The sequence below is a fragment of the Gymnogyps californianus genome, chromosome 2 (genome assembly GCF_018139145.2).
Source record: "Gymnogyps californianus isolate 813 chromosome 2, ASM1813914v2, whole genome shotgun sequence".
In the NCBI taxonomy this organism is placed as follows: Eukaryota; Metazoa; Chordata; class Aves; order Accipitriformes; family Cathartidae; genus Gymnogyps; species Gymnogyps californianus.
Window position 1 is genome coordinate 149,765,633 of NC_059472.1, and position 25,244 is coordinate 149,790,876.

Sequence of the window (25,244 nt, forward strand, 5' to 3'; positions counted from 1 at the left end):
TCTACACTGAAGCTCTGCCATTCAGCATAGGAATGACCTTTCCTAATTTAGAGTTATCCCCAGATTTGCTGAGGACATACTTTATGTCCTGAATGGTCTCCAAAGAATGTTCTGAACAGTGTGGGCTCCAGTATCAACCCTGCTTGTTAGCAGCCATCAACCATTTGCTAGTTCTGGCTAATTTTCTTTCCAGTTAATAGTCCTTTTGTCCAGCCCATATGTTCTTCATGTCAGAGAAGATCAGAGTTTTAAGCATCCTCTACTTTTTAAAGAGGCAACTTCAGGGTAAAAGTACCTGGACAGCTGTCCTTTGGAAGCACAGTCATCACTAAGAGAATCTGGAAAGGCCTTTTGCTCCCATCCATAAGTGTACTAAAGTACTTTACATAATTGCTTGTTCCTAGGCATGACCACCCATATTCATCAGCAGATGATTTGTCATAATTTTCTACCCTCTTTCTACTTCTCAGCTTTCAAACATGAATTTGAACTGTGTTGTGATCATATACTGCAATCCATGAGTGCAGTATCACATTAATCCAAAGGACAGACACACACACTCTGAGAGAAAGCTCTTTCCCACAAACTCAAACATAAAGAGTCCCCACTGTACGTGCAGTGCCTTATGCCTCTTCCAACATCAGAGACCTGCTGAGCACCTAACAGCTCCTGTGCTCTTCTTCCCTGGCAAACACCAGTTATTGTGTTCTCAAATTGCTACTACTTCGGAGCTCACCCCTTTTAGCCCCAGAGCATCTGCAGCAGAGCTTCTCTGAAACCTAATCCACATCAGTTCTGACTGGTTGCTCACCCAATGGAAAAGGCCTTAGTATTTGGGGATGGGGGTGGTGTGTATGTGCGATTCAACACAGGCTACAGCTGTAAGCTTCAGAAGTCCCACAAGAAAAGATAACGTCTATGTATGTCATTATTGCCCCCGACTTTAGCTAGACAACCATACCATAGAAACAAAAGGCATTTGGCTTTCTGCTTGCATGCAGTATTTGAATTACACATGCAATGAATTAGACATGGATTGTGACAAGCAAGATTCTTCTAAACTCATTCAGGGATTTTTTTTTTTTTTAGTTCTAAAAGCTTCTAACTTTTAATGGTGACAAAAGATGCACATATATTTTTTTTTGCTGAGAGTTATGCTTTCAGAATATATTGTTTTGTAATAGACCCTATTTCACATTAGAGGAGAGCTTCAGATGCAGAAGAAAATCTTAACACTGAATGTTTAAAGGGTGCAGTGTTTCCTGGTGCAAATCATCATTTCTTAAAAAGGAGTCTATTGCTTGCTTCATGCTTCAAGAGGCATGGATTTAAATACTGAGCTATTTAAAAACTGTTTATGTCCAGGAAAAAAAAGGAAGAGTTGCTACACCCAGTACTGCAGCTGCTCTGACATAAATGTGAGCACTGATCTGTTGTATTTTTCAGTTTTGACACAGTAAACAATGATGTCCCTGTCAACCTCTCTTCTCCTCTGACGAATCTGGCTGTCCCATCTTCATTCTCTTGAAGTTTGTGGAAGTGAAGCAGCAAAAAATTTATCTTAAAGTACATGTTTAAGTCAGCTCTTGTTTCCAAGAGGAGGAGGGGAAGAGGGGAGAATAACCAAGAAGCAGTAAGTCGAAAGAGCAAAAGAACATAGGCCCAAATTTCTAGAGGAGCAGTTTTCCCCTTGTCAAATATTCAAGCTATGAAGAGCTGAATTTTTAACTCCTCTACTAAAAGACACTGATTTTCAGAATGGAGGAAGGGATATGAGAGGATTTTTTAATTTTACTTTTTAAAGAATTAACTCATTGGCTCAGGGACCCATGCAAGAATGACACAAATGAACAACATGAGTTTAAACAGCCAACTAGAATTTCATTTAATACACATAGGAAATAAACATAATGAAGCATAAACTGCATTCAGAGCACAAATATACAGTGTCTTGCTTAATTCATCATCAGGGTACATGAAAAAATCCTGGGTTTATTTAGTTGCAGCACACCTTAAGAAACATCATATGCTGAATGTTAAGGTCTTCATTTCTTCCCCACCTCAATGTCCAAGGTCCTTCCTGGTGTCTCCCATTACAGGCTGACCCTCAGAAGCTTCTTTCCCCTTTCACTGCCCAGTCCATGCATTCACTCTTCTTCCCTAAAATTGCTACAAAAGAAAGTACTACCTATTCCAGACACTTTACACTTCATATGCTATGAAGAAAGCAAAACATCTGGCTGTTGCTGCTCAATGTTCTTCAAGGAAAATTTTTTTGGTCGCTGCAACTGAAGGCAATCTATACCATAGCAGAACTGCTGCTCTGCTACCACCTAGCATTTGTGGATGGACAAGTCAGTAGTGATTGCTAGGAACAACATGGGGCTCAAGTCCTTCCTCCATTGCCTTTTTACACCAGTGTCCCATAGGGAAAGTTGAGATGGCACACCATAACAGTGCAGTACTCAGACTGGCTCTGCTTTCACATCTTAGATAAAAACTAGCTCAACTCCTACCTGAAATTTCCCTTCTAAGTATGGCCATTCTCAAGGCAAATAAAAACAAACTAAAGCACCAAATAGGAACTGACAGAAATATGCAATGTAACTGTGACTGCAACAGGAAGCTTGTAGTAGGGAGTCTAGAGGTATATATAGAATCAGAGAATCGTTTAGGTTGGAAAAGACCTCTAAAATCATCAAGTCCAACCATAAACCTAGCACTGCCAAGTCCACCACTAAACCATGTCCCTAAGCACCACGTCCACATGTCTTTTAAATACCTCCAGGGATGGTGACTCAACCACTTCCCTGAGCCGCCTGTTCCAATGCTTGATAACCCTTCCTGTGAAGAAATTTTTTCCTAATATCCAATCTAAACCTCCCCTGGTGCAACTTGAGGCCATTTCCTCTCGTCCTATCGCTTGTTACTTGGGAGAAGAGACCGACACCCACCTCACTACAACCTCCTTTCAGGTAGTTGCAGAGAGCGATAAGGTCTCCCCTGAGCCTCCTTTTCTCCAGATTAAACAAGCCCAGTTCCCTCAGCCGCTCCTCTAAGACTTGTGCTCTAGACCCTTCACCAGCTTCGTTGCCCTTCTTTGGACACACTCCAGCACCTCAATGTCTTTCTTGTAGTGAGGGGCCCAAAACTGAATACAGTATTTGAGGTGCGGTCTCACCAGTGCCAAGTACAAAGGGACGATCACTTCCCTAGGCCTGCTGGCCACACTATTTCTGATACAAGCCAGGATGCTATTGGCCTTCTTGGCCACCTGAGCACACTGCTGGCTCACATTCAGCCAGCTGTCAACCAACACCCCCAGGTCCTTTTCTACCAGGCAGCTTTCCAGCCACTCTTCCCCAAGCCTGTAGCGTTGCATGGGGTTGTTGTGACCCAAGTACAGGATCTGGCACTTGTTGAACCTCATACAGCTGGCCTCAACCCATCGATCCAGCCTGTCCAGATCCCTCTGTAGAGCCTTCCGACCCTCAAGCAGATCAACACTCCCACCCAACTTGGTGTCATCTGCAAACTTACTCGAACCCTTCGTCTAGATCGTTGATAAAGATATCAAACAGAACTGGCCCCAATACTGAGCCCTGGGGAACACCACTTCTGACTGGCTGCCAACTGGATTTAACTCCATTCACCACAACCCTTTGGGCCCAGCCATCCAGCCAGTTTTTTACCCAGCAAAGAGTACACTCGGCCAAGCCATGAGCAGCCAGTTTCTCCAGGAGAATGCTGTGGGAAACAGTGTCAAAGGCTTTACTAAAGTCGAGATAGACAACATCCACAGCCTCTCCCTCATCCACTAAGCGGGTCACCATGTCATAGAAGGAGATCAGGTTAGTCAAGCAGGACCTGCCTTTCATAAACCCATGCTGACTGGGCCTGATCACCTGGTTGTCCTGTACGTGCAGTGTGATGGCACTCAAGATAATCGGCTCCGTAACCTTCCCCGGCACCGAGGTCAGACTGACAAGCTTGTAGTTCCCCAGATCCTCCTTCCAGCCCTTCTTGTAAATGGGCATCACATTTGCTAACCTTAACGCCTTTAGTGAAGCCTTGATGCTCATGTTGGCCCGAAGTATAGACTTGCTATCTTTTTCCCCAAAATCTTGCCTAACAGGATGAGTAGGATCTCTTATACCAGAAGGGTTTGCAAACTTCTCCAGAACAGTGATCAAGTCTCTGCTCTGCCATATCAGAGCAGCTTGGAAAGGTCAAGCCAGCTTGGCAAAGCTCAAAGTCAATATCAAGGTTTTAAGCCAAAGAGCTGAGCTGTATGTGCACAGCTCTGTATATTGGGTGTAGTAAATAATTATGTGGCAGGTCACTCCAGACCCACACATTACAGCTGAAAGACAACTACGACTGCAGAAAATATAGATGCAGCTGGGCACGCTTTTGCTCTGACTGCTATGTGAAAGCCATTCCTGGAGCTGTTCACTGCCTCTGTGTGCTCACAGCAGTGCTCCCTCACAACAGTGTGATTACTGATGTGAAGCCTCTCTGTTTGGTCTCAACAAGAAACCAAAGTTGAATTAATTTTTTTCCTATAAAAGCAAGCAAACTTTCCATCTGTAAAATAAAGTTCCAGTAACAAGAATATAACACACTACTCCATCACTTAACTTTTCATGAGTGCTTTTTCCAGTGAAGAAGGTACATAGCTAGGAAAAATATTGAGTGACTACTAATTAAGATTAGCTATCCAGCCATTTAGCCTAGAGTCATTCTGGAAAACATGCATAGAGAACTGAAAGATAGTAGGGGAACAGAAACTGCCTGCAGGTCAGAAGAGCCACAGGATTTTCTTCCATAGAAAGAAGAAAGGTATTTTAACCAGAAAAACTATCAAATTGTACCTTATTTCACAGATATCTGCTCCATGTTGCAAAACCCAAAATTGAGTAATTGACTGACAATGCCTCAGATCTGTGTTTCTAGGCAATACTGCTTTCATGGAGAAGAATTCCATTTTGAGAATATGTTCATCCCCGTGCTTTAGCGGCATGAAAATATTCACGACTGATACAAGTACAGGGAAAGACACTCCAGAGACCTCGGAGAATTTAGAAACAGTCTATCAAAGCAACCGCACAGCAGATTTAAGATACACAGTTGAAGCACTTTAGCAGAAACATTTCAAAGCAGATAGCTGAGCTGGTATGTGTGCATTATCTGTATCCAGTTTAATTCTACAAAATTAGTCTGCAGAGGTTCATTTATAAGCAAGGATTAGTTTCAGGAAAGACCAACCAGGACAGAAACTACAAGCAAGCAACCTTGCTAAACACTCCTCAAAAGCTCTACAAAGCACTGATTGTTCACAGTCTTTAGCAAACAGTTCATGTATCAGGTGACTCAATAGCTTTCAGGATAGTGCCTTCAATTCAAGCAGCAAACAGTACAGAGGGTTAACACCTTTTGTGCTAGTATCAAACATTCTGGCTTTTTCCATGGTTAGTCATATCAGTGGGCCAATGAGAATTTAACAACAATCGCTTCACACACACTGCAGCTTTGAAACACACAAGAAAAGATGTGCTTAGTATAAAAGGGCATCCAATACTTGGGAAAGCCTGTGGGTTCAGTCCTTTATCCAGTCACTTCTTCAGAGGTAGTCATAATCCTAGCAGCAAGAAATCTCTGAATATTTGACAGAACAAGAAACTTATCTACAGCAACTCTACTTCCTCCTACTTTCCCGTTTCAGTGGCAGGTAATTTTTAAACACTTTACACAGCTTTTAACACTGTGTATTTCTTAACACATACTAACTGGACAAGCCTTTTCGAAAAGTTTGGGGCCCCTAGGAGGGCCCTTCCACATGCACTGGAATCTTCTCCCTGCTGCCATGCTTTCAGTGAACCACTGTGCTGCCATTTAACACGAAGATTTTTAGAAACCACAATTACTCTAAAAGAACAGTAAACAGAGGTTAGCAGGGCCTACGGGGAGACAGACAGCAGAGGCCATGAGAAGCATTTTCTTTCAAGTATTTGGTCTAAGGTGTACCACTAACAGGGTACTGATTCACCAACAAAGGTTTTTAATTCACAGGCTGCACTGAAGAACATTTTAGGTTGAATCCTCCGAGGTCTGTTTATGAAATGTCTCAGATAGGCATAGGACATAAAGCCCAGCAAAGATCCAACTGAATTTCAGTAAGAGCATATCACAGAGTGGTCACTGGGCCCTCAACAACTCACTCAAGCCCACTTCAGAACAGCAATGTAAGGGTGAAATAACTGAGAGGATCCTGTCCTAGGCACTAGTGCCTCCCTTCCTTGGCACTAGTATTGCACACACCTGACTATGCAGTCACCTCCAGGTTAAACACAGCAGACTTATTTTTTGGCTGAGTTACCATACAGTCAGACCAGTGCCAGATCAGGTACAAGGCAGGCAGCAGCAGCAACTCTCCCCCCCTCAGCAGCAGCCAGCTAGGGTGAAGCTTCAGCCAAGGGAACACAAGCTGCCACAGACAGGGACAGGCCTGTTCTTTCCCATCATCTATTTCCATGTCCTCCCTGCATTAACTCTAGCAATACTGCAGTCATAGTACAAGTCAGATCAGCTCACTCATCCAACTGCCTTGGCTTGGAAAGAGTTTAGCTTGAGCAGGTAGTGGCAGTATGTGAAACCCTCTCCTTCTCCACACAGCTCATGAAATTACATCCTGCAAGGGTATGAAAACAAATTATATTACTGCATATGTTGCACCGTTAAATAAAATACCACTGCTTATATGGTACTTCTATCTGGATTTCAGAAACAGAATCCTTCTCTCTACCCTTCCCTCAGCTGCAGCTTCAGATCTCAGAATCTTAATAATTAAATCCTGCTTTAAACCAAATATAATCCCAGCGCTTCTTGATAAAGGAACTGTTTTATTTCAGTCATGACCTCCATCAGAAAGGGGCTTTCATAAATATTAAAAGAAAAAAGCCTTACCATTTTCTATCATGTTACTCAGAGAATTCAAAGAAGTCAACATAAACTGTCTACCTCAAGGTAATGCCTTCTCCAATGTTGTCAGTCCTCTATTAAAAAAACCAAAAAGATTACCTGGGAGATATGGTTGATGGAGGACTCCATCCTCCGTAGCTGGGATGCTTGGATGTCCAGCAGTTGTAATACATTGTTGGCCAATGCATTGATCTGATAAGCAACACTGGCTAGAGATTGAGTTGTGTAGGCTTTGGTCTCTTCCAATGCTTTCCTTTTATCTGGAGCCTGTAAAGCAAAAGAACAAGATGTTTGCTTAAGGCCAGGAACAGGGTCGGGGAAAAGGATAGGAACAAAAAATACAACCTATATTTAGAAGAATCTGTAATCAAGAAGATCTGACTGTGCAGTCAAAGTACTCCATCTGCATCTACATTTAAAAAAATCTCAATAATAAGGAGCAGATAAAGAATTTGAAAAAATATTTAACCATAATAAAATTACATGCCAAGAAACAATTCATTCAGTAGAAAAACCAACACTATCGTGATTTGTTGCAGTTGAGTTTCTAAAGCCTGTCCAATCCTTCATTTCCTGAAAAGCCTCCAATTCCCCAGGAACACTGAAACGCAGCTTTCACCATCTCTTATGAGGTCACGCAGCCCAGGCCAATTAAAGACAGAAAAATATTTTCCCACAGTTGGGTGTCCCCTACCGCACATGCCACCTACAAAGCCAACCCTCCAGCTATGCTGGCTACGACTCCCACAGTCCAGGAGAAGGGCGAGTAGAGCATCAGGATGTCGTCCACAGATGGCTCCTGCATGCACGAGTATTGTGAAGTTATCCCTCCTCACACAAAAGCTTAATAAACCTTCCTTGACAGCTGAGAAAGTTCATCATTGACTGAGAAGACACACAAATTTGAGGTGTCAGAAAGGAGCACAGCTTCCCCCCAGAGGGCAAAAATATAAGGAAAGGATCACTTTCCCACTGAAATCACACCTTGCTAAGGTAAAGTCCTCAATCTGTCCTGAGGCATTGCTCCCTAGTCAGAGGGCAGGTTACTGTCCAAGATCAGCAACTGGTTACGTCCCTTCCCACTGGCAGGATGGGAGGTACCAACACCACCTCCACCTGGAAAACACACACACCCCCCACTCTGAAGTGCTCCCTGTATCACAGCTTGGGAGCTGCCAGTAGAGGCCATGTACTTCATCTGTTACCCAGGTTGCAAACTGCAGCTATCCAGAATTCTCTTTTCTTCCTTTTGCAGGAAAGGTGCACTGCATAAGGAAGCATTTGCAGTACATGATGACTCAGTGCTAGCATAGGTTCTTCCTCATTTTATTTACTTGTGGAATAGTCAGTTGATCTCAGCAACCAAAAGGAAAGGTTCATATTAACAGTCCCTTCCAACTAGACTGTCTATTTTTATTGTTGATTTCTTTGAATAACACTCAACACATGTTGTATGCAACAGTTACAATCTTAAGCACAAAGTCAGGAAACAAAGAAATTCTGTTTGCATTCAACTGAGCCCTGTGTTTTCCAGTTTCCATGCACTCATTCATTCTTAAATCCTGACTCTTATTGCTTCACCTCAATATTTTAGTTTAACATCCACAGGTGTTAAACCTGCCCCTGAGTTAAAGTATGAAAAGATGCAACAGCTCATAAGGAATCCTTCTTGTCTCTCTTGCTTTAAGGAGAAAACCAGAAGGCAAGCTGTTCATATATATAATAAAGTTGCAGCATGACCTAAACGCTGCAACACAAGCTATGCTAGGCTACCTTTTAATTAAAGATTTTTTTAAACAAGGGTGAATTCCCCCCCAATCCAGGAAATTTGTTCCTATTCATGATTAACATTCCTAGCAGTGTTCTGACACTTATTAGAACACTTGGTTAATGCCATCCATCAAACAGATTCATATACAGATGCCTTCTACAATGTGAAGCAGCAAGAACAGTTTAATGCAATCTGTTGCCAAAAGGTAAAACAGCTATTGCATGTACTAAGGCCACACTACGCAAAACTCCATTTTTTAGTATTTCCAAATGCAAACAAAGCTACCTTTCACCTAAAAAGAATATTGACATTTCTAGCTGTCAGAAAACATTAGTAAGAGTCATTTTGCTTCTTTAGAAAACAAACTTTGGTGGTGAAGGATCTGTAAAACAGCTACTAAAGGTTCAAGAAGCAAGTTTTCCAAAGCACCTTGGCTTTCCAAAGAGGCATTTAAAACTTCAAACCATCCCTAGCAGTGACTTTAAAAACACTGTCCTACTGAGCTGGAGCCTAAAGAAAACAACTGATGATTTATACTTGAACTTCTGCCACTCTAGACAATGGTGAAAATGCAGGTAGCAGCTTCAGTGACATATGAAATAAAAGGTTTACTGAACTAGACACAGCCAATAAAGAGGCAGTCAACACAATTCTAACTTTATATAAACTCAAGTGTAGCTCTGTAGCCTTTACTCAAGCAGTTTTCTTATTATGAAGTTTCAACTAAATAATGTTAGGCTGAACACTAACAGGTTACAAAGCCACAGCACTCAGTTACTGAGTGTTGTCAAATGAGAAAACTTTAGTGTATAAAAAGTTTCTTTTCTTCTCTAATGATTTGTTGACCAAATGCCTTGCCCTCATTTGCCTAAGCACCTAATGTTTTAATTATTTGGTCAAATGACTAGTTTGGCAGCAGGATTATATGAACATAGTTGTGATGTGGAACGTATTTCATGTCCTAGCAGAATTAGGTTAGAAACATTTTCCAGCTTTGCAGATAATTCAGGCAATTTGCAGTTTAACAGTTTAGATTAGAACTAACTTGACATATAGCCTTTTGCATTTTTTAATTAGAACTGCTGGCATCCACAACATACAAGCTAAAAGCTTCACAGCCAGCAAAGCAGGGAGGAGAGAGGGAGAAGCCAAGAGCTATGTGGCAGCAACAGGAGGGCACTAGGATTTCCAGTTGTCCTGGTTTCGGCTGGGATAGAGTTAACTTTCTTTTTAGTAGCTGGTACAGTGCTGTGTTTTGGATATAGTGTGAGAATGATGTTGATAACACTCTGATGTTTTAGTTGTTGCTAAGTAGCGCTTATCTTAAGCCAAGGACTTTTCAGTTTCCCATGCTCTGCCAGCAAGCAGGTGTGCAAGAAGCTGGGAGGGAGCACAGCCGGGGCAGCTGACCTGAACTAGCCAAAGGGGTATTCCATACCATGGAATGTCATGCCCAGTATATAAACAGGGGGGAGTTGGCCAGGAGGCGCGGATCGCTGCTCGGGCATCGGTCAGCGGGTGGTGAGCAATTGCATTGTGCATCACTTGCCTTTTCTTGAGTTTTATTTCTTTTTTTTTTTCTTATATTCGTTTTCATTACAATTATTATACTATTATTATTCTTAGTTAGTAGTGTATTTTATTTTACTTTAGTTATTAAACTGTTCTTCTCTCAAGCCCCGAGTTTTACTTTTTTTTTCCCCCTCCTCCCCACCCCACTGGGACAGGGAAGCAGCTGCGTGGTGCTTAGTTGCTGGCTGGGGTTAAACCACAACACCAATGTTCTTCAACTATTACTTTCATCTCCCTCTTTAAGCAAAAACTAAAAGCGGTATAGAAGATAATGCAGATGTTTACATGCCTTCAGATACTTTACTATAATACTGAGCACCAGTTAACTATTCAAATTTAAAGACAACACAATAAAAAGGCTGTCAACTGACTTGTTAGTTCAGAATTACTTTATGATCTCGTATTAAAAGCTTCAAAGATACTGTTGTTTCTCCAGTAGTCCTTGATACAAATGGAAGTTTGAGTGTCCTTTAATAGCAAAGCGAATATTCTTTAAATCCAGAACATCACCGCTTTTGCAGTTTCCCTCTTAAAGTAAGCTCCCACCTGTATCCCCAGTTCACCCTTAACAGTCATGTTACTATGGCAAAATTACAGTTTGAAATTGCTTTCACATAAACTAGGTTTAATACTAAAAAAAAACCCCTCTCCTATAATCCAAGTTGATACATAAAGAGAGAATTAAACTTGCATGGCATTCCACATTGCATATCATGTATTTTTGTCAAATGCAAACTTGTATCATAAAGCTTCCTTAAAAAGTTTACATAATTACTATAGTCCAGTCAAAACTGATTCTGTATCCAAGCAACTGCCACAGTAAAAGGAGAGTAGGAGTTTACTGATTCTTCAGTTCAGTGACACATCAAGGTCAAATGATGAGGAACCTGTCCATCACTCAGCAGCTGATCTTTACAAGTTGCATAGTCAGTCAATTTTTTCTTCCCCTCTCCAAACTGCCACCCACATAGGCACATCCCCACAACAGTGTCTGTGCAGTGTTTAAACCATCTGCCCTCCCAGCTTTCTCTCTCTCAGCTAATTCCCACCATCTTCTAGTTCATATAGCACGCAACGACATGTACAAGCTTCCTCCAAAAATCACATCAGCTCATAGTGCAAAGCATCTTTGGAAGCCAAACTTTCTGTTGCAAGCACACCGGTCCATACCCTCATTACCTGTTCTCCAACCTCTGTTTTCCCTCTTTCCACTTCAGTTTCACTCACTGTGCTTGAAACTCCTTATAAGATAAATGCCCCACCAGAACTGGTTCCATTTGACAAGGGTCAGAAAGCAGCTCATCAGATCACACCAAGACTGGCTGCCCTAGCAGAAACAAATTAATTTGCCTCCTCAGCATGTGGCATGTGTTGCTCCACATTTTTCATCTTCAGCTGTCGGAATATGTGCTAACTCAAGCACAGAAAAACCCATCCAGGATAAACAGAGCACTGCACTGAAGCAGCCCAATAATCACTAAGCTAAACAGAGCTGTTAATTATTCAGTGCCCAATACCTGTTCAGGTGCTTGGCATTCTGTTCAAGAGCTTGATCACTCTCAGCAATCAAGCTACAGGAACAGCTTTACACTCAGTTTTATGTGCCTTTGCTGTTATTGCTCATGCACATTTAATGAATTCAACAGTACAGTACTTGTGCATGTGTGTTTGCTTCACAACTAAACACAAGATAATTGTTTAGTTTTACATCTTGGTTGTCTGTTTAAAAAAGACTTCCACCTTTCATTACTTGATTAAAGAGAAAATTAGGATTACTACAATCAGTTGCCACATGGATTTAGCAATCTCTATCACATATCACCACTCACAGAATGCAACTATGCCAAAGTCATCAATACGCCCATTTGTATTCTCTTTTGTTCATGTTGTCATTTATCTATCTTTGATGTTTACAGAATGCATACTTCCTGATAAGCCAGATACTACAGTTGAGGTTTCAAAGTTCTGCTTCCTTCACTAAGGTCTTGCTATTTTAGCTCAGAGATCTGGTCCCAACAAACTCAGGAATGAAATTTTACTTAAAAAATCCCAATGAAACAGAACAACAACAACAAAAAAAACACCAAAGAAAAAACACACAGCCAAAACTTTTAGCTTAAGTTAGCTACAATCTACAGCACCTCATTTTTCAAGTCACTTGGAGATACTTTTATAGAATGGTGAAGATGTACATCCAGGCAGTGGCTTGGAGACTCCTAGATATCTGTACTTAACCTCCCTGACAACTAGCTGGGGATGCTCCAAGGTGGAAGGAACATATTTCTGAAAAGTGGCTTCCCCACTCAGAAAAGAGGAGCACTCAAACCTCCCTAAAGCAAGAGCTTGTAACATTATGTGGAACTTCTGGATGCATCTACGAGTTTGAAGTTGCTGCTTCACTGATCTGATAAGGCTTTTAATAACTCAAAGCTGGTCTTAAGGGTTTATTTGTTACTTCTGACTGCTAATGGCAAAAGGCTTGGGCATTTCTAAACTATTCACAATGTATGTTCAGCTTAGACCAAGTATTCCACATCTAAGCTGCAGTAATGCATTTCAAAGGTTTAAATATGCCATACGTGCTAGATAACGTTTACCTACTGAGCCAACAGTCTAATTTACATTGAATATCAAGAACTGTAAATCCAGAGATCACTGTAAATAACTGAGGAGCTATGTACTGAAATAAGTGGGTAGCCCATGGATACAGCCCCTTATCCATAGTTCATGAAGCTTTTTAGACTGCTTTGTAAACATGCTACACCATGGTAGACTGTTTGGCTGTTACTGATAGTTACATCAGAATATCAGTTCTGATGTTCAGTTACATCAGAATATCAGTTATAAATGAGAGAAGAAAGTCAAACTGGCAAGTCACAGCAGCATGTGCCACAAGTTTCTGTATTCTGAAGAACTTTCAGGAGCCAGCTACCTACCTGGAAGCCATCCAAGAGGATCTAAACAGACTGTGGTTATTACTAGCAGGTGCTCAGCAGGGAGCATTCACGGTTTCTCTCATCACAGATAGAGCCTTAAGGGATACATATCATTCCAGAGTGGCAGGGGAAACTAAGGCTTCAAAATTTACAAATAGGGGTTGCTTACACTATGTATGCCATCCAGGTAAGGACAGAGTATGAATCAGATGTGTCAACTGTCTCCTGGAACAGGCTTACTGTGCTCATGCCATACAGCAATCTCATTGAAGAAATTCTCTCTGCAATACATTGGGCTAGCATTTACTTCAAGGGGATGATGCACTGAGTATTTCTCAATATCCACAGAGCTATACTAGGCCTGGTATTTACCTGCCTACAAGTTACAGACTGTTCCCCACTGATCAGCACCTCAGTTCCCCCACTGGAAAGTGAAGTAAGCCATTGGGAGAGTTAGTTGAGAAGTTTAAGCTCAGCCTTTGCCCAACATACTAGCACAAGAGACCTCCTCCCATAGCACCACAGGTAAGACTTCAGAGAGTCATCAGAACACTTTGTCTACTGTCTGTCTTCAGCATAATCAGTCCCAGATCAGCCACCATCAGTATTCTTGTTACTGGAACCACCTGCTTTGCCATTCGTATTGTTACTATCGTCAGTAAAAACAACTGGCAAATTTAAAAAGAAAGCATTTACATGGGGACAAGGAACAGGAAGGGACTTAGCACAAGCACAGCTTGATGAAACGACAGGGCAAACCCAGCCTCCATATGAGGGGAACTAAAGCCAAAAACCCACACGTTCCAGAGCACAGGCAAATCTCAACTAAAATCCTGCATCACAAAGATCAGTACCACAATATGTGCAGTAGAAAAATGTTCAAGTGTTTTACTGAAGTGATTTGCCGTAACTTGTCATTTTGTTGTACTTTTCTACCATTCCTGAATTTGTGTGGGGGGTTGAAAGCTCAAGATTTTAATTACCCAATAGCTTGCAAGCTATTAATAGCAACATACTGCAGTCACTGAACATGTCCACCTCCTGTCCAAGGCCTTCTCTTCAGGGAACTGGCAGTCAATCCTTCACTGACAGTGAAAACAAGAAATAGAACAGACTATCCGACACAACTCCCTCTACACATGGTGAGAAGTGGTGTCAAATAGAAGTATCAAAGCTCTCAGCCACTTAAATAACTGGTTGTTCCAGGAGTACGAAGGAATTTAAAGACAGGGAAGCCACAGAAGGATGCCTAACCATTCAGAACAGTTCTAAAACCCCAAATCTCTCTCACTACAGTAACCCCAAAATTAAAACTAGGATGATGAAATTCTTTCAAGTCCATTCAGTAAACAGTAATTCTTCCCATCTACTTAGGCAGAAATCCTCAATAAACACAGCCAGGCTAGCATCTACAATTCAACTCAAGTGAACTTCCTTCCAGCATCCACAACAAAAAGGCCCATTGGTATGAAATAATACCATGTCTTGAGTTTCTCCAAGATAAAATGCAGTAACTCAGCTATACCAAAGGCAGAGCAACTGGTAGAACTTGAAATCTCTTCTCCCCAGGTAAAGACCTTGCACAATAAAGCTGGCATTCATTCAAGGCACCAGACGATAAGGTGATCACCACCACAGCAACCACCACATCACAGCCCACAAGCAACAATTCAGTCCGTTTCTTTTTAGAAACACTACCTTGACAAAAGTCATTGACTAGTCAGTTATTCCATCTCAAGGGTCAAGACATATACCAAATTATTGTAGTTTAACAAACACATAGGACAGTGTAACAAGCACTGCCTGTAATTCACAAGCTCTGTTTCAGACAGGCCCTTCCCCCAAATCCTGTATATGCTAGACAATTAGCTAGAAGCAAATCCTTCATTTCCATCAATAATATTCCCCTGACCAGTCCTGAATAGCCTTGATAGCAAATTAGCATTTCTATGGGCCGAGACCAATTTAGCCAATCTGCCTGTGTCCTTGCAGATTTTCTTTTACTTGAAAGTTGCTTTTCATTCTGTTGATTAACTGTAAAAAGAAGAGTCTCAATTTTTCTAATCATTATCTCTTTTGGGAAAGGTAGAGGGAGAAAAGTTTCTTCATTAAGGGGAGAAGTTCATTCCAAAGGAGAGTTTAAGGGACATGCATATATTATATATATATATATATATAGACACACACGTATGTCCCACAATGGTAAAAGTGTATCAGTCTTGATAACAAAAAATGCAAGATGAATATGTACATTGATGTTTCTAAAAAAAGTGTTTAACTTTTTTCTCAGATACACTGATACAGGTTATCATTAGATCCCAGCCCACTCTGATGTGTGTGTACACAGTAGAGAACCATGTCTTTGAGACTAAGCTTCCAATAACTACCTTATCCTCCTATATGTTTTTTACTTAAACTAAGACAAGTCCACAAGATGTAGCATTCACAACACGCTGATGCAGACTTTAATAGGTCTGTAAAGGAGGGGAGAAGTAGCCTACAAAACCACTTTTTTTTTTTAAACAGTAAATAACTTAAAAAAATCAACTTAGGAATTCCGTTTTAATCCAGGCTGCGAACATTATAGCAAGAAACAAATCTATCCAATAGGAGTGCGATTTACAAAGCAATGCCGACTCTGACAGATGGAGCCTGGGAAGATATCTGCCAGCTGCTCTGTTAGCAGCATTTTCTGCCCAATGCAGCCGTGTTCATGTTGGCTCTGGACTAAACCACTCCCCTTATTAAAAACCAAAAAAAAAAATATATATATATATAAAAAAATATTGTCAAAACCACCATTTTCAGTTCTCCTGCCAAATCCAACAGAGGCGATGTCATAGTAAACATAGATGTTGGCACAATACATTGTTAATATCAGTTGTTATAGTCTGTGTATACAACCAAAATAGCATGCCACACTGAACTAAACTGACAGAAGCAGTCATGCCCATGTGTCATTTTCACACAACCCTTGTACACTGCATTAGTAAGACTTCAAGATTGCATACGCAGCAAGCTTAAGAAATTTGGTCTGAGTCTTGTTTTCTGTTTTACATGATTTAGACAACACAAGCTCCAGGACAGAAACCACATCTTCCATTCCTGTAAAGCACTGCACAGTATTATATTAGCATGTACAGTTACTTCAAAATTACACTTTTAACTTCCTCGTATTGCCTATGATTTGCCTTATGACATCAAACACACAAATTTCTTCAGAGCTGACATAAAGCAGGCTCTGACATCAGAGACATCAGCCAGAGCTCCAAATACAGACTAATGCCACCCTCAGACTGTCAGCCAGGAAAAGAAACCCTTGGCCCTTTCATAGCACTCTTCCTTCTTCAACGCTAAGCTACTCAAGGCTTTGGAGGGTATGATTATTTCGGCACGCTCCACAGCGGATAACAGGGAATTAGAGAAATTATGTTCCATTTGTTTTCTTATACATTGTCTTTTAAATATTGATCTTTTGTTTTCTGTTTGTAATGGGGCTTGAAATTAAAATGGCTTTCTGTTTACTTTCTTAACTGCCAGCACCCACCCACAAATTTGAGCATGTCCTTGCTAGATGAGCTAACTGATAAGTCAGATACTTATTTTTTTACTTTTTTTTGTGGGAATAGGAAGGAAACACTTTAGCATTTATTAGTTACCTTAATATCCTCCTTGTAATATAGTGGCAGCAACACAAAACCTAACTGAAGTGAAACTAATCGGAGTGAAAAATCGGAACTGTGTAGATTTTCATGCCATGCAAGCATTTGAATCAAGACAGCTCAGAGTAACCTGTTTTAGGGCAAAGCTCTTCAGCTCATACCGTGTGAAAAAGTCCCTTTTCATAATATTGATAACAATGGTTCCTTCTATGGATTTTATTTACCTCTTCAGTTTACCCTCAAGGACTGGTGAGTGCTCACAGTCACAAGTTTATCTCTAACAAATCAAACTGAAGGAATAAGCCCACTATACTACAATAAATCTATATCTGAAGACAAGCAACATGCTAAAATTCAATGACCTTTTATAGGTGAGCTTCCAAGACTACCTTTCTTTCCAGGTCCTCACTCTCTAGTCCTCCTTACCCTCTAGGCAGGCCTGGAATCACACCAGACAGCATTGAGCAAGTAAGGTTAAGACAACAAGATTTAGCACAAAGGATCAAATTACAGTGTCACTTCAGCATGTCCTGGTATCACAGATTATATGTCAATAGTGCTCTGAACCCATACAACAGGGTAACTTCAACTGCTATTTGCAAGACAGCTACATACTCAACATCTGCATCTGCAAAAGGGTTGGTCCAAAAGCAAGCAGGCTCAAAGCTACACTCTGCACCGCAACAGGTTTCTCCACATGGAGATGTCGGAGATGTTGCAGGACAACAAAACAGGGAGGGAAATGGGGAAGGAGAGCATGGAAAGTCATTAGCAGGCCTGTCCAGCTCCAGGAAGAATCTCAAGGCACTAAAATATAGAGCCAAGAGTTACACAGGCCTTCTGACATCCAGCAAATGTCTGGACTGCAAGTGTTCCTAATTCAGGAAGAGTTCTCATGTTTAAGAAAGTCACTTTCGACACACAGCTGCTGCCCAGATTTTACAGTTCAGGCAGTTCCCAAATATCACAGTATTTTTAAAACAAAGGAGAAAACAATGGCCATTACAGGGTCAAATTCTCTTCTCATACTTTGTAGTACTACACTGCTGACTATTTAGTGTCTTGAAGATCAATATACTCACTCCAGCAGGGAGCTATCCAAGGGCTTGCACATATCTCACGACACTGGCACTATGTGCTTAGACCAGAAACCAGTGGATCCCCAGTTTTTTAGTAGCTTACTTCCCAGCACAAGGCCTACTCTCACATAGCACACAGGCTATACAGTGATCTCATGGTAATAAAGTAATGGACTGCAAAACAAGGACTGATTGTTTTTACAAGAACTTGCATGTAAATGGAGAAAATCAACCTAGTTTCTGTTTCTATCTGATCACATAAACAGTTGCTAATATTGCTTAGACTTTTATGCGCTCCTGGACCTGACTGTACAATTTTTATCTGATAGTGGTTGTAAGCAGACTACATCCAGTTTCTTTTTGAAGAATTACTTTTTATTACGTTAAAATTTGAGCCTATGGTTAGCAACAGCATTCCAAAACCTTACATACATAAGCTCATTTGAATACTGGGTTATTTCAATTGCAGCAAGTAGGAATTTAGCTCCTCAAAAAAAACCAAACACACACAACAGAACAAAACAGATGGCTCAGGAGAATGGAGAAGAGACGAAGAGAGAGGAGGAATGGCGAGTCAATAATATACCATTGTTTCTTTCCAAAAAAACCCATGAACAGCACAGTAGGTAACAAAAAGTAAATAAATATGGTAATCTCCACATCCAGCAACAGATAAAACTTAATTTACAGAAACCAACAGAAGACAGAAAGCAAGTTCTTCAATAGAAAATAGAGTGTCAAATTCAGGAGTGAGGGGGTTGTTTTGGTTTTTTAAACAAAGTCCTTGGAGAGACAGTCGCTGTGGTGTTAGTTAACACAGCAGTAGGTCAAGTGAGTAACTTTTCCTAGAAATACAGCTGCAATGTCTCTGGCAGACACACTTACAGCAAAGTTCTCTAATCCATGTTGAAGTTCCACTGGTGTTTTTATGCTGCTCCTTCACATGATTTTAAAGACTGCTTCCCCTTCAATGTACAATGTAGAGGAGCGCAGCTTTAGGCACATGCAAGAGATGCAGAGAGTCATACAGATGGCAGTAGTGCCTGCACTTCCATGCAACCAGATTCATGAGAATAGTCATATCCACATCACTCCCCGTCTCCCTCCTCTAGCAGCAAAACAACCCCTGAACTACTCTATTTCAGCACTTGTAGTAGGGCCACCAGGACACCTTGCTACTATCTTGTCTGTAATCAGCTTGACAGATGAGTGGCCTTATTGCAGCCACAGAGGAGCTGTGTTCAGAAAAACAGTCCTTTCACAACAGGAACACGTCAGCCGCAGTTGCGTATCCACCCATACCCACACTGCCGTCCTCCTCCGCATCTGTGTGCCCCAGAGAAAGCTGAGCACCTGCCCCCATCTAGTTAAAACACAAGGGAGGCTGAGGGAGGACATACACTGTCCGACATGCTGCTCCACAGTTGTGCATCTGGCATATCCAACTGCTTCAAAGCTTGGGATGGCCTCTTTACACTGCAAGAGAGGCAGAAATAGTAGTCCAAGCAAACTATATGCCAGTTAAGTCCGCTGGCAAGGCTTAGGTACCAGAGATAAGATTCCTACTATGATGCGAGCAAATGCAAGCAAGCCCAGGACTGGAACAATTACATTTCATAAGCTCTGTTCGAAACTCTTTAATTTAAAGCAGCAAGAAGTGGCTGTGTCAGTAGCAAAAAAAAAAGCTATACCCTAAAAACATGCTCTCAATTTTACCAAAGAATATACAGTATTTACATGTAAATGAAATCCTGCATGAATAGGGGGATGGAAAAGGAAAGACTTTTTATACAAAAACAGCCTAAACACTGAAGGTACATCCAAAGCAAAACTGGAAACTGGTCTTTTTACCACCTCCTCTCCTAACCAGCTCTTACAAGAGGAACTGCTTTTCAGCTTCCCACCTTGTTGTTTTTTAAAGGAAATTGGAAAGGAAAAAAAACCTTTTCTGTTCAACTACAGAAATTTATTTTCCTAGTCACAAAAGCAGAAAGAAGAATTTTCTTATCATCATGAATGGACACATTTTTGCACCCATTATACTTAATGATGATGCATTTTTCTTAACTTTTGCAGTGCTTAGTTTGTATTTAGTCATTTTCTGAGGAGGCAAGAAGCTTAAATGAGTATCTTTTGCTCATTATTTATGTTCTCTGTTTGCATAACTCCTTCACAACTGCTCCATTAAACACCTCTTCCCCTCCAAGGCCAATTTTAAAAAGCCTCCTGCTTTATGAGACTTACAAGCATGACTCACAGTATTCCCCACATTCATTCCCCCAGGCCTCGTGGGATGTCATACAGCCAGTAAGTACCTGCTTTAGTTCATACTCCCCCACTCCCAGTGCTGCTGCAGTAACCCCTTACAGCAATCTAGGAAAAAAGTAAAGCTACCTCTCTAGATGTCTGCTGTAGGTAGAAAGCAAATAGTAACAGTATTTGCTTTTAACGTTGTCCATCCACCATGTCACAGTTAGCAAGAGAGAGTGGCTGAAGAGAGGCACACAGTGAAGGAGGGTTACACACTTTGCCCCATTCCTCCTCTGCTTTTACTCCTACCAGAAACTTGGAGTTGCTCAAGACCCTCAACTTGCTTTTCAATCATCCTTCAAACCATTCCCATTTTTTATCAGCAAGGCAGAAAGTTAGTCAACATAGATTATCCTTTATCAACTCTTAAGCCCTTTCCATGCCCGAGGAACACGCTCAAATCCCCTATGCGTCCCACATTCAGGACCAAAACCAGCAACTTTTCTCCCCTCAGCAGAGGAGCAGCAGCCCACAGGTACCATATCCCTGCAATACTTGGCTTCTATCCTCAGTAAATGAGCCTCTCATAATTACAACAAATACCTCCCTCGGTCTCTGAACAGTCAATATTCACTGCAGAGTACTGACAGGAGCTGATTTTACAGTTCTTGTTCATGAACAGTAAGTTTCCAAAGAGGGAACGTGTGCTAGAAAGCTTTCCACTGACTGTTATCCTTCTCTGTTGGTTTAAAGGACAGCCTGATAAAGAGGAATAAAATACACAGCTAGAAGTGACACAGCCACTGCTCAAGTGATACAAGACTTCCTACAAAGTAAGCAGCATTGTATGAGCCCAAGCTTCAATTCCATCTATGGCAACAACAATTTTCTCTAACATTCAAAGCTAAAGACACCTTAGAAATTAGATACAAAATCTGCTGCCATTTAAGACAACATGTGCTTGCAATGTTCCCAGACAAGTCTCAGGACTACTGCGGCAACCAGATCATTTCAGTGCTGGGAGAACATACAGTATGCTGCAGCAGGAAACACACCCACAGTATTTTGAAGAGAGCCCTTGTAGAGCCAAGCACTTCCAAACCAGACACACATTTTATCTAATGCAGCTAAAGCCAGGAGTTTGCATCACAGAAACAATAGTTCTTCCCAGAGATTTAGAAATCCTGCAAGTCAGCCAGCAAATCACAAGCCAAGGATCTTGCCAACCTAAGCGCATTGATCCATTATATCTCTATTTGTTAGTCTGATACTCTCCGGACCTTGATTGAAGCATCATCCAAGCCACCTGCCACGAGGCCTCACAGTGGGAACCCTGGAGGCTATAATCATATTTTATAAAAACCGCTCAGGATCAGGTTCAGCTCTGCTTTGTGGATACATACCTACTAATGTATGCTAACAGAACACCACTCCCCCGACACATCCACCTTTCTCTCACTGTTTAGAGATCCAAAGCCCTCCAAGCAGACAAGTTTCATTAAGCCCTTTCCACTCCTTGGTCTCAGAGTGACAAAAGGACCAGCTTCCTGAACAAGACAGATTTCTTATAAAGGAAAGACCAGGCCACATATATCTGAGAGGCCTCCTAAGAGTTTTACTAGTACACAGAATCATGTCAGTCCCATTGCACACCACATCTCCCCAGCTGCCTTCTGTTTCCTCTGTATCCTGCTCATCATGGCTTCCTCAGGTGGTTACAGACCACCTCACAGCCAAGGCCTTAGTCTCAACTCTGTGCCAATAAAGATAATCTAAAAAAGAAGTGTATATAAATGTCTTCAGTAGCTGCAGGTTTCAAATTATTCAAACCCATGCTAGTAGAAGCTGTTTGTCTGAAAGGCATCATGAAAAACAGCTGCATAATTTAAGCTGCAAGGCAGTAAAATATGCAGTTAAATAATAGAATTAGATTAATTAAAAGAAATAGGCAAGGGAGAAGAGGTTTTCAGAGGAGATCTGAAATTAGGCTGAAAGTCAACAAGGTAGAGAGCAAGCATGTGAGTGTTTCAGAGGCAGAAGGGTGATGAGAGCACTCTTGTGTCAATGGCAGCAAAAGAGAAAGTCCACAGCATTTGGCAGTAGGAGAAGAGTAAGTGAGACAACAGGTCTAGGAAACGGCCTGCAGCAAGCAGATAGGAGACTGGAACAGAGAGAGAAATCAGCAAACCTGGAAAGAGAGAAATGCTGTCACTAGCAACATTAAGTGACATAATAGTGACTAACATTATTAGGTGTACAAATGTGAAAAGACAAACTATGGCATGGTATTCTGCAGCTACATAGATGTTACTGCAGTAGTCTGAGACAACTGCCTGGACACCTTGTTCTTCTCTTGTCTATTTGTTTTACGCAGACATTTTCTTATCTTAGGCTCCAGAAAACACAGAATTATTGCATGGGGACCACAGCTCAAGAATTAATTTGTAGCATGCCTGCTACAATAAAGTCAAATAAGATGCTCAACTGACAACGATTGCCGCAGGACAAATACTGGTTGGCGGATTTGCTGACCCCAAAGTACAACAAGGGGATCAGAGCACGAAAGTGAAGATATGCATCTGGTGAAAGATTAGCTGGGGAAAAAAAAGCCAACAAAAAAACCACACTTGCCTGCTAAAGTATAGCTTAGAAAAAACATTATCATTTGAAACACTGGTGTTAAAGTAGCCAGAAGAGTCTACACTTCAAATCTTTTCTAAGGATATCGAAGAATTGTTATGCTTCAAGTAGTAAACAAGCAATTTTTTTTCTTGGAACTATTTATAACCTTAAGACCACCCAGTAAGAACATTACGTTCAACTCTAAGGATGTCAAACCAGCATTTGTTTTAGTAAGCCTCCTATGCCCGAGTTCCGAGAGGCCTCCCTGCTTTCTTAACAAAAGTAGGAACAGCACCACGTTTTACTCCTATTTGTCTTTGAGGTTACAATAAAATTAGGAAAGCGATGCGGAGTCTCTTCCCCATGAATTCTTTAACTGCTCATCACTACAGTATCAGAGCCTCCTCACACATGGAACAGTGTGCTTGCTCTTTAACTTCTGCTGTAGAAAGAGTACACAGAGTTGATTATTTGGGGCTCTTTGGAGAGGGAGGGAAGACGGAACAGGGAGAGATGACACTGTCACAAATATATCTGCTATCTTAACATAAGGAACATAAGAAAGCTGTATCTCATTGCAGAAGGGACAGCTTTTACTGTTCTTTTAGAATATTCAACGATGGCAGAAGATACAGTATGGCACACACCATCTGTGGCTGTTGTGAAGAGACTTCATCGTAGGAGAGGCCCAAACCAGGAGGAGTTTTGATTTTCAGAGCCTTTTTCAGTTTGCCAAACCCAGCACTTACTAACTAAACATATCTGATCTGGAATCTTAGACAAAAATATTATTAAAAATAAAGTCACCTTGTAAGTAATCAATCTTTTTCAGAGTAAAACTAATTCGTTTTGTCAGCTTAGCCAGCAGGTTGGCTACCAATTTCACCTCATGTTAATACAGACTGCTGAATTTTACAAGTTGTATCTGAAAATGCTGTACTCACATTTCGCTCCAAGCCAAAATTCTCACGCAGGGTTCCCCACCCCTCCTTTTCTTCTAAAAAATCGGCCTCATAGTAACAAATCTATGCTCTGCAAAGTGTGCATGGTTCCTGTTAACAGCATTAAGGGCTTGCATAAGTAATGAGTAACACTATTTGCATAGTCTCAAGCAAAGGTGGCATCTACACTCTTATTAATTAACCCAAGGAAAAAAAACACATTCCCTCTAATACCAAGAGGAGGAGTTTAGAGTTCTGCTTTCATTTGCTGTGCAATAAATGGATTCCTCAACGAACTCACCTGTTAGAAGTGCTGTATCTTTCATTTCACTACCTGGCCCTAAGCCAATGAAACACTTGACTGAGCCCCTCCAGCACAGTCAGAAGGACATGCTGACAGGCTGGAGGTGAAGGAGGAAAGGCACCTGTAGATACCATCTTGCTCACAGAGCTCTGTTCAGGAGCACGTTGTGCCCTATTCTCCACAGCACCCTGGTCTTGGCCCCCAAGGGCTCTGTGCAAGTTTTGAGCTGCAAAGGGTTATTTCTACAACACACAGGAGACATCAAGTCTCCGTCTGCAGCAGCTGCCTCACCGGCAAGATCAGGAAAAGGGAGGAACCACACTGAGGCACCGTATCTACTATTACAAATTCAGCAGTTACTTCCCTTTACTTAGGGGTGGAGAGAAGGGAGGATCCCTATGACCAAGCCCACCCGCCTCTGTCACCAGTGCTTAGATGGGGGGGGGGGGGGGAGAGCAGGTGGAGGTGGAAGGAATAACATCAGAGGAACACCGCTCCGGGTAACATAAATACTAAAGAGAGCAAGAACGCTCGGGTAATTATGAACAAGCCTGGACACTGAGTAACTGAGGGCCCACAAGTCATTTCCTACCAGGTAACAACAAATAAAAACCACACCATACTCATTTCAACTCCAAGTTACTAATTAAGGACTGAACACAGGCACAGAGAGAGCAAGATACCCTCTTATCCCTCAAGGATGTCTTGCTACACCAGAACTGACACTTTGTCCGCACAGCTGCCACCCTGCTGTTCTGCAAATAAGTAAGATTTCAGTCACCAGAACTGTCAAACACAGACTGCTTTCTCTAATGAGAAAAAGAGTGGTATCTTCTAGTGACTCACCAACATGCAGACAGACAGTACTGTGAGCATTATGTAACTCCAGAAGTTTGCAAAGCCAAAAATTAGAATCTCAAGGTTCTTATGAGAAGAAATATGTAAAACTCTTAAAAAGTAATTGCTGCTAATGAGTTCAATGATGGTTTCAGGTGCATGTTTGCCCAAGGGGGATTCACTGCACTGTCTCTGTGGATACTGTCTCCACGCTTCTGCAGATACGCATTTTTTGCTGTGTTGTAGTATAACAGAGGCAATTTGGAAAGGGGGGGGGGCGGGGGAAGAA

General features: G+C 41.5%; 1 protein-coding gene across 12 annotated transcripts in view; it reads right to left on the reverse strand.

Annotated features, from left to right (window-relative positions):
* ABI1 (abl interactor 1) overlaps positions 1 to 25,244 on the reverse strand; it is an 84,074-nt gene that overhangs the window by 52,124 nt on the left and 6,706 nt on the right. For all 12 annotated transcript variants that reach the window (XM_050892427.1, XM_050892417.1, XM_050892422.1 and 9 more), the window contains exon 2: positions 7,081 to 7,248. In XM_050892427.1, coding sequence (XP_050748384.1) covers positions 7,081 to 7,248 — 168 coding nt within the window. The remainder of the gene's footprint in view (positions 1 to 7,080; positions 7,249 to 25,244) is intronic.